This window comes from Arvicola amphibius, chromosome 14 (assembly GCF_903992535.2).
Source record: "Arvicola amphibius chromosome 14, mArvAmp1.2, whole genome shotgun sequence".
Classification (NCBI taxonomy): domain Eukaryota; kingdom Metazoa; phylum Chordata; class Mammalia; order Rodentia; family Cricetidae; genus Arvicola; species Arvicola amphibius.
Genome location: NC_052060.1, coordinates 19,465,085 through 19,475,209, shown reverse-complemented (window position 1 = coordinate 19,475,209; position 10,125 = coordinate 19,465,085). Strand labels below are relative to the sequence as shown.

Here is a 10,125-nt window from a genome sequence, read left to right as displayed (position 1 = left end):
CAAATGGAAAGCAGATGGGTTGTTGTGTCCTTTTCTCTCCCTGAGCCTGGCTTTATGCCTCCTAAGGAGGCAATAAACTGTGGGAGATGATGCTCAGGGGGACCCAAACCTCGGGGGCTCTGGGGGCCATGTAACAGTCACATTTCTTACTTTGGGATGCAAGGTCATCTACTATCTCTCCCTGTGGGAGAGGTCACCAAGATCATGGTTATTGAGGTTTGTCTTACAAAGTGCTTACCCAGTGTGGTCGAGCCACAGGGCTGATGGCAGATCTGTGTCCGTACAGCTTCCTCCAGGTCTAATCGGAAGGGTAAGGTCTCAGCCCAGGGCTTTGGTTGTAACTTATCTAAATCACTCCTTCCTAACTCTGCCCTTCTAAAGGAAGAATAGGGCACAGAGAAAGGAAGGACCAATAGTAGTGATCACTACAGCCAGACATGATGGCACACACCTTTAATCCCAGCACTCGGGAGGCAGAGGCAGGCAGATCTCTATGAGTTCAAGACCAGCCTGGACTACGAAGTGAGTTCCAGGACAGCCAGGGCTAAACAAAGAAACCCCGTCTCAACAAACAAACAAACAAAAAATAGTGGTGACCACTGCACAACAACCTTTCCCCTCTGTAGCCTCAGGCTGATGTGGGATTCCCCTCTGTATGCTGTTAGTTGATACAGTTTCTGTGTGGTTATTTCGGGAGTCTGGGCAGCTGTCTCCTACTGCATCAGGCCTATGTTCTAAGGACTGGGGGTGTGGTACTGTGAGGAACATGTCTTCTGGCTTTCAGGGGTCCGCAGCTTAAGGTTCCCTTTCCTGTCTTAGGCTCTTGGAGTAAGACCATAGTCTCCTCTCCTGAAAATGCTTTGCTGGAATTATCACACAAGCACTCATACACACATGTGCGTATGCAACACACATACACACACAGTGCACACATGAAGCAGTTCTGTGTAAACTTTCAGTTAAGAGGAAGGACACTTTCCATTCCATTTGTCTGAGGGCAGGCAGCATTTGGCCCAGAGTAGATGAAGGCAAGCAGAACCAACAGTAGCACGCAGGCTTGAACATTTGTCTTTTTTATCTTAATTGTTTTTTCTACCCTGGTATCCGGGAATGAAATACTAGGCTAGCCTTAACCATTCTTGCCAAAATGGCAAAAAGAAGACAGAAGCTCATGGTGGGAGGTCAGGGCCCCCCAGAACTGCCCTGGGGGTGGGGGTGAAAGTGGATGGGCAGCATTGAGCAGGGCTTCACACAAACAAATGAACTCTGGTGGGATCGCCTTATTCCAGAAAGCTTGGCTGGTCACAGATGTGCTCAGAGAACAGCCGTCCATTATTAATCAGCCAGCAACCGTCAGAATTTCCCAACGAGGCTTTTGGCCCGTCTTGAAGCAGATGAAGGACCATTTCAGGCTAGTCTATGGTATGTGGGGGTTGGTTTTGTGTCCACTGGTGACAGGAGTGGCTGCTGGCACTCTGTCTTTGGAACAGGTTCTCAGTTATCTAGCAGTGTGGCCTTGGAGTGATACTGAGACCCACACCTAAGGTAAACCAAACCAAGTGAGGGAGCTGTGGGCATGGGGAAAGAAGTGCACAGCACTGCCTGGCTCCAGTCCCCTCCAGCCCTGGTGCACATCACCTTATCTATGCCAGTGCCCACGTTGCCTAGCAGGACTGTATCTCCTGGTTCACTGAAGGATGGCGCTCAGGCCATAGTTCTGTGTCCTCTGTGCTCCAGGGACAGTAATCAGCCTGGCACACACCGGAAGGGAAGGCCTCAGGACACTTCTAAGGATCTTGGTCATTTGATATCTTCTGCCCGTCAGTGTCTGAACCTGATGAAAGGGCCTAACTGGCAATTTTAGCCTTCTCTTTCAAAGCCCTGGGAGAGGAAGCAGCCAGCATAGACTCCCTGGGGCCTGACCAAAAAAGCCAACTGTCCTTACTGCAGGACCTGAGCTTTTTTTGCCATGTGGGTGGGGAAAGTACAGCATCACCATTGGTTGCCTAGGAGACAAGATAAGTGGTACAAATACAGAAAGGGGAGGAGCTGAGAGACCAGGTGGAAGAAAGACTAGGCTAGCCCATTCACTGGACTCTCATTCCGGCACATCAGTCTTCTCTGTTCCCCCTGAAGTACTGTCTGAGGGAATGAGGCAAAGTCTTGCAAGACCCGACAGACAAACTGCATAGCCTAACCATGATCCAGGGAGCTTGTAGTCTAGCAGTGGGATGAGCAGAAAAAGCAGAGGAGATACAGGTTTGGAAGGCGAGAGAGCTCAGAAAATGTAAGGGGAGAAGGAGAACGCCAGTCAGTCTTCCCAGCCTGCTCTCTACCAGCACGGTCCTCTCAATTAGGGGCTCGGCCAGAGCAAAGGCAACTTTGTAAAACAGAAAATACACAGAGGTGGACTATGGGAGAGCTCTGACCTCAACATCTGTATTTCAGTTACTGACTTGATGGGACTGGCAGTGTTCCTCCCAAAGTGAAAAAGACAACTTCGCAGACAGAAGAGGGATGCAGTGGTTCAATGTCATACACAGAAGAGGTTAGGGTGATTATATCTCTTCTCCCTCTTTGGTCTCCCATCCAAGTGCAAACCAGGACTGACCCTACTTAGCTTCTAAGATCAGCTGAGATTAGGCACGTGTAGGGTGGTAAGGGCCTAGACCTCACCCTCTTGGGATCTACCAGGAGAGTCCCTTACAGAAACCCCAAGAGGCCTAGTCAGAGTATAATCCAGTTCAGTTTCTGACAGGGTATGTCTATACGAAAAAGTAAAAATTCCATCTTTCTTCTATGCTGCAGAATACTTACTGCTCATGAAGCAGTCATTGAGTATTAACATACCCATTAGATGAATATGCTTTTAGCCCAAGATGGAAATATCCTGGTAATAATCAAAATTTTATGAAAGTGAGCTGTTTCTCACCATTAAAAAAAAAAAAAAGCCACCACCCAACCCGAGCATTTTACCATTGTACCAATTAGGAAGCTTGATCTGGCCTTTCAAGAGAAGCCTGTAGGGAAGCAACCTCCTCCTTGGGGATTTAGACAATCGTCATGTGCACTTGCCCTAGCCCAGGGCATCTGCACTCCCGCTTGCTCAGGCACTGGGACACTGCTTCTGAGGCTCTGTCTCAGCCGTGGGGAAACTGTGGCTGTGGGACAGAACCCCTGCCTGATTTTTGTGTTCTCTGTAAGACTGGTAACTTTGACATTTTTTAACTTGTTGAAACAAATTCAAAAGACGTTAACATTTTAATACCCACAAGTAAAATTTCATTGGATGTTATATTTTGGCAGCAATTTGAATGAGTACCTAAAAGATTCATGTCCTAGATGCTTAGACCCCAGGGTGGTAGAGCTGAAAGGTGAAACCTTTATGACATAGGGTCTAGTGAGATAATTAGGTCACTGGGGTCATCATCCTTAGAAGACATTATTGTAGTTCTCATAGGACCCTGGTCAGTTCTTACAAGAGCAAGCTGTTATAAGAAGAGCAAACCAGACCCCTGAATCTCTCTTGCCTCCTGTCTCAGCACATGATCTCTTCTGCATGCCCTCCCATTACTGTGATGTCATACACCATGAGGAGGCCCTCCTGACATGCACAACAAATATGACCCCAGATCTTGGGCTTTAATCCTCCAAACTGTAAGCTAAGTAAACCTTTTTTCCTCATAAATCACTCTGTCTTGGGCGTTTTACTCTAACAAACAGATTACTACATTAGGACAGAACCACAGTCCTTCATCTACTTACTGTTTGTGGACATTTGTCTGCTGGAGCCGCGCAGCTGAGGCTTAGTAAATGGTGAAGCCTCTAAAGCCCAAAATATTTACTGTCTGGCCTCTAAGAAAAAGTTTTCCATTTTCTTGTCTAATCTTAACGCTTGGATGATACCTATTTTACACTTAATTTCTAGACGATGCAGACAGCAACACTTAGAAGATTCTCTTTAGATGCGTCACACCCTTTTGAAGTGTGCTGGTCCCGCCCACAGGCTAAGATAAATAAACCATCCACAAACTGCCAGAGCAGAGACTCAAGCCAGGTTTAATGGTCACTGTCTAGTTATAGAGCCTGTTGGCTCCGAGGTTTGCCAGCCTGGTATACATAGTGGGGGAAAGAGTCCTAGACAGAGGAGAAAGGAATTACAGAGGCAAGAACACACACAAAACCAGAAAGTTGGCTTTCTCCCCAGATAGGTCTACCCTTTCCTGGCCTCTTCCAGGGGCCCCATACATTCAGTAAAGAAAAAGATCACAGACTGTAGAGCCCTGTGGCACCCTGTCTTCAGAGACACCTGCATCTCCTTCCTGGGAGACACAGTTTGTGGGTGCACATGGGGTGAAGGTCAGCCTTTCTTGTATCTACACTTGGCAGCTTTCTTTCTGAGGTCTAATGAGATCATACATGTGGGATACAGATACACATACACACCCCCTACAAGGAGAGAGTGAACTGAAACCACAAGAGACCAGTCAGTTAAATGTCCTGGTGGTGTCCAGACATGTCCTCCAAGTGTCTTGACCTAGGGCCCAAGTTAGCCGATGGAGTAGGGAGAGTTGGGGCTACAGAGTAGGACTTACAAAGACAATGGCCCTCCTGGCCCTCAGGAGCTCAGCTGGAATGCCCCCAAAGGAAAATTTCATTTGACCCCCATCAGAAATAGTTTTCACATTCCCAGATGGTATCAAGAGAGGAAGCTGCCAAACAAGACATTTTCCCATTTCCTGATGAGTCTGAGGTCAGAGGTCTGGTTCTTGGACCTCTGGTGACAAAGTCTCCATTAGTCTTTGGAACACAACCAGACAGCGTTCCTCTCCAACCATTGTCTATCAGGACAGGTAACAAAGGAAGAACAACTCAGAGCTGCTTAGCCACGACCAGCATCCTTTGGAGTCCTTCACTGCTCTGGTTCTAGCTTCCTGTCTCACATATGTGTAGTCTTTAAGGAGGGTGTCAAAGAGTCTGACGAAAGCTGAGGCCTCCCCGCCCCTTCTCCCAAAGGCTTCAACGTGTGGTTCCCCTAACTCTGACCTCTGCAGAGGAGTTATTCAGAGCCATGGAGATATGGGTAAACTTCAGGGTGTCCAGAAATTAAAGGACAAGAGATTGTGCAATGGAGAAGCCTGGCATGGTCACCATCTCTCCTACAGTGCAAGAAAACTTGTGCGTGAGAAGTTGTGCACATGGGAGGCCATTCTAGAGGGGGCCACAGACCCACTGTCCGGGTGGAGGTCAAGGTGCTGGTGTGCATGCAGACCTACGAGCATGCAGACCTACGAGCATGCAATTACTTAAGGGGAAATCGCTGCACCTCTCTCTTGACAAAAGTAGGTTACTAATAAAGGATGGACAGCAGCCTTGAGATCCCAGGAGCAGACGGGGGACAATGTTTACTTCGGTTTCTCTTCCCCAGTCCTTATAGGCAACCTGGCAGGCCCTCCTGGCACTAAGCAGCCCTCACCCTGGGTAAACAACACCTCTTAGAACCTAAAAAGCAGGTCAGGAAACTGGAGGACCTGGACAACTTCCAACTACAGGAAACAAGGGAAAGAAAAGACACTGAAAAAGACCAATGCTGGGCAACACTTTCACCTCTGCCCTGCTCACCCCCCTCCCAAAGCTCCGGGGCCTGCAGGATGGTCAAAGGGTGCTGGGCGTAGTTATCTTTGTACCCAAAGCATTTTGCAAGCCTGGATGGAAGCTAAGGCTGGGTTTGTTTTTAAGTCTCTCTGCTCTGACAGCCACAACTGCACTGATCCCCACCCCCACAACTGAGAGGGATGGTTTGGGGAACTTCCTTTTCAAAGTTTCGTGCCCCTTACACCTCTATTGCAAGACTGGTGTGGAAGGCAGGTCTCTAAGTCACACTCTGTAGCGCCATTCTGGGACAGACACGACTAGGTTCCAACCTGCAGATAATAAAATCCCACACTTCGGCTTTGCAGCAGGAGGGAGGCAGCCTTGTCGGCAGCAAGACATAAATGCTGGGTCCTGTCTAACTCCAGATATGGTCTAACTGAGCAGGACCCGACTTTACTGGACTCCTCCCTTTGAGGAGCAGCATGACGTGGAAGGCTCAGAACCCCACCTGAGTTGATTAGAAGGCTGACTGAAGAGAGGGCACGCACAGAAAATCAGGTAGGTCTGCCTGGCTGCTACTTCGCAGAAGCTGGTTTTCCTCATCCTTTCAGGGAGAGCGGCCCTTGGGCCATACTGGCCGGCAGGCTTCCACAATGCTCTGCCTTCAGCATCCCCTACTGTGGTCCCAACAGACATACACTGGGAGTCACATACTAATCAAAGCTTTCCCCCAGCCAGGAAGTTCGCTTACCTGGAATTTATGTCCTATCTACAAATTTTACGCTACGACAGGAACCCCTTAATTCATTCTGTACCTATCTGTGCCACTTGCCCCGGGACAAGGCGTAGACACCACATCCTATATTGCTGCCATGACTAACAGGCAAGAGGCCAGACTCCTGCAAAAATCCACCTACTCAGGACTCCCAGGGAAAGAAGACGGCTTTCGCGAGGAGTCTCACAGCAGCTTTAGGCGGTGCTATAGATCCAGGCCTCCATCTTTCCCTGACTCATTTTCCAAAGGTTTCCAACCACCCCCCGCCCAGCTCTGAATGTGACTTCCTGACCAGAGAAGATACTGCAGCATCTCAGCATGGCTCCTCTGGAAGCTCCCCCAACACACACAACTTCACAGGTGTGGGTGGGCAGAGACAGAAAAAAATTTGTTTTTTAAATGGTTTTCTCTTAAGGAGCTAGGGATGACCTCAAAAAAGTTTAGGGAATCTGCTCTTCCCCTCACCCCTTTCTTCATTCCCATCCAACTCAGACGCGTCCTTCCTCCTCTACCACACTGAGAATAGCCAAGGCTTTGGGTAGGGGTGTGGTGTCTGCCTGAGGATTAATATATCCGTATGTGAAACTCACAGCATCCACACCGTCACTAGGGTCTTGCCTGCTCTTGTGCCCATGACCAATTCCCTGGTGGTCAGGAAGAACCCACTCCCTTGGGCAGCCAGCCCTCTCTTCCATCCCCTCCTATCCCTCAGGGGTAACACGACCTCTCCTGGGGCAGAACCTCCCCACCAACCTATCCTGCTCACACCACAATGGGCGTATCAGAGAAGACCGAGCTGACCGACTCAGGATCTGACATCCTCCGTTGGCCCTTGCCTGTTGCCTCAGGCACCGGCAGAGTGTTGCCTGGCTTGAGTTTGCCATTTTGACCCTGCCCGGGTCCAGCAGGTTCCAGGAAGGCCACCCGCCGGTCAAAACCATCATCTTTGTCCCCACCAGCCATGGGATCATGGTTGGGTGTGGTGCTGAGCATGGAAGAACTGAGACTATCCCCTTGATGGCTGGAAGGCTTCTCCACACCCCGGCACCAACAGCGGCAAGGGGTGAGGTACAAGTATATGAGAACCAGAACCACACTGAGGATACAGCCCACCAGGGTGGTATAGGCTGTGTTGAGGGTGTCATGGTGTCCGTGCAAGGTGAAGTTGTACACTTTCAACTCCACAGACAGTGTCTCGTTGAAAGTCTCCCCCATGGCGTAGCAGGTGTACACGCCCCCATCCTCAACCTGCACCTTTTCAAAATGAAGGCTGCCATCCTCGGACACGGTCACTGTGCCATTGGCCCCCTGGTTTAGCACCTGTTCATTGCTTGGTGTCACCCACACTTTGGTCATCCCTTGCTGTTTGGTGTCACACGTGATGGTCAAGGTGTCTCCCAGGTGGGCCTCCCAGGCGCTCTCCTTGTACTCGCTGCAGTTGAAGAAATCCAGATTAAAGACATTGTGCAGCTCCTTGGAATACATGCAGTATAGATCCTCCTGGAAGTCAACCACGGAACTCAGCTGCCGGTACTGCCAGTGCGAAAAGAGCTGGTAGAGCTTGCAGTCACACTCCAGAGGGTTGTTGTGCAGGTACAGCCCATTCTTGACCCACGCTGGCAACTTCTGCAGGTCCGTGAATGGCAGCTTCTTCAGCTTGTTGGAAGACAGATCCAAGAGCATAAGTTTGGGTAATTTGTTTCCATCCTTGATCAGTTCCAGAGGGAAGCGAGAGATCAGGTTCTGGCTCAAGTAGAGTTTCTGCAGCTGGGCCATGTCCTCGAAGGCATACTGGTCCACTACCCCGATGCGGTTGTTGTAGAGCAGCAGCACTTCCAGGACGTGCAGATCGCTGAACAGGAACTCATCCAGCGTGTGAAGATGGTTGGAGGAGAGGTCCAGGTACCGCAAGTTGGGTACCGGGATGAAGGCCTCGGAGGAGATAAAGTTCAGGTGGTTGTGGCTCAGCAGCAACGAGTGCAGGTTGATCAGACGGGTGGGGGTCCACTCGGCCCGTAGCCGGCTCAAGTTGTTGTGGCTGAGGTCCAGAAGTGCCGTGTAGCTGGGTAGAGACTGGGGTACATTGGGCAGCTGCTGCTTGGAGCAGCTGAGGATGTTGCTGGCGCACAGGCAGTTGGCGGGACAGCTAACCACAGATCGGCCAGCCCTGGCTACCTCAAAGAGGAGCAGGAACAAGGAGAGCAGCAGGAGCCAGAGGCCTCGCAGGTCACGCTGAGGTTGCATAGTGTCACTGGGGAGAGCGAAGAAGGCCACCGGAAGATCTGGGAGGAAATCACCCCGGCATGTTCTGGTGGAGTATGGAAGGGTCACTTTCACTACAGGCTTAAGAGAAAGAGGATGGGTTTGTAGTCACTAAGGACTCAGGAGGGGTGGACCACCACTCCCACTTTCCCCTCCTACCCCGGCCCCTACCCCCTTGGTCGAGTAGAAAGAGGAAGCGATCCCAGGTAGTTCCCAGGCACAGTGCAAGCAGACTGTGGGCTCAAAATACTAGGCATCAGAGGCATTGGCGCAAAGGCCCCGTGGGCTGGGGTCGCGGGTTTAGAGTGAGGGTCTGCACAGCGTGTCACCTGCGGCTGTAGTGGTGGAGTGTCACAGGGATTGTACACTCGAGGTTTGGAGGCGGGGTCATTAGGGCCTTTCCCGAGGAGCCCAGGGAAGGTCAACAAGGTACCGGGCTAGGAAGGGCCGAAGGTTTCCCGGGCCTGTGGCGCGGGCTCCCTCCCCAGAACCTCCGGTCACTGCACCTGCTCTGCGAGGATGCGTCTCAGCCCATGGCCAGTCCGGGAGCTCCGTCGCGGCCTCCCCCGTCCGCGCCTCCCCGGCCGGCCTGTCACGGCGCCCGGCGTACGCAGGGGCCCGCGCCCGGCGACATCGCCTGCGTTGAGGAACTTGCTGGGTTCCGCGCTGTCCACCCGCGCCGCCGCCTCGCCTTGACCGCCGCGCCCGTCCGCCCGAGCCCACGCACGACTGCCGCCTCCGGACCCACCGGCCAGGCGTGGAGCAGTGCGGCGAGCGGGAGACGCCGCGATCCCAGCCGAGGGAGCAGCGTGGGGGCAGCGAGCACCGCGCGCGCGCTCGTCGCCGCCGCCAGAGCCTTGGGGCGCGTGCGCGCGGCGGGGGCGGGGCGCACGTGCGTGTGTTTGTCTCCGGCTCCCGGCGGACACGCGGGCTGCTGGCTCAGGGGTCACTTCCTCTGCGAACCTGTGCTGGGCACAGAGCTAGCAACCGAGGCTCCTTAAGCACCTCTCCTCTCTTGCTCCCCTTTCTCCATCCTCATCATGCCCCAGTACCTCTCCTCCTGCTCAAACCCACTGGCAGGAAAAGTTAAGTCTAACTGGAATGAGTTCGCTGGAGCCAGTGAATTGACTCCGGGGCAAGAAGCGTCACACGTCTTTTAATTTTCCTAATTAAAGAAATCTGGCTCGACTCCCGCTCTTCAGGGTTGGCGGGAAATTCATTAGTCACGTTTTTTTGACGTTCCTCCTGATTTTTCCCTGTGGAGCTTGTGAAGTCCCAAAAATTGGGGGGGGAAGAGCTTTATTGTGTTTTCCTCCTTCTTGATGCCACTAGTCCATACACCTTGGAGTACCACTGAAGAGCACGCAGCTCCGTGGCCTGCAAGCCTGCTGGGCACGAGTGTCTTTGGGAGGTGTGTCCAGACAATCCGTTGCTCTCGCTCGCTCTCGCTCTGGTGTCTTCTTCCCAAAGTAGTGCCTGCACTTTCTGATTGT

At 51.9% G+C, this 10,125-nt stretch overlaps 1 protein-coding gene across 4 annotated transcripts; it reads right to left on the bottom strand.

Moving 5' to 3' along the window:
- Positions 1-4,033: 4,033 nt before the first annotated feature.
- On the bottom strand, positions 4,034-9,432 carry Amigo1 (adhesion molecule with Ig like domain 1). Of its 4 annotated transcripts, none has more exons than XM_038311567.2 (2): positions 9,139-9,432; positions 4,034-8,713 (listed from the first exon to the last, which is right to left on the bottom strand). In XM_038311567.2, the coding sequence occupies exon 2, from the start codon at positions 8,612-8,614 to the stop codon at positions 7,133-7,135; it is 1,482 nt and encodes a 493-aa protein (XP_038167495.1). In that variant the 5' UTR covers positions 8,615-8,713; positions 9,139-9,432; the 3' UTR covers positions 4,034-7,132. The 4 variants fall into 4 exon arrangements, with proteins under 4 accessions (XP_038167495.1, XP_038167498.1, XP_038167499.1 ...); XM_038311570.2 differs by having other exon boundaries at positions 4,034-8,678; XM_038311571.2 differs by lacking the exon at positions 9,139-9,432 and having other exon boundaries at positions 4,034-4,137; positions 7,749-9,132.
- Between the last annotated feature and the right edge of the window lie 693 nt (positions 9,433-10,125).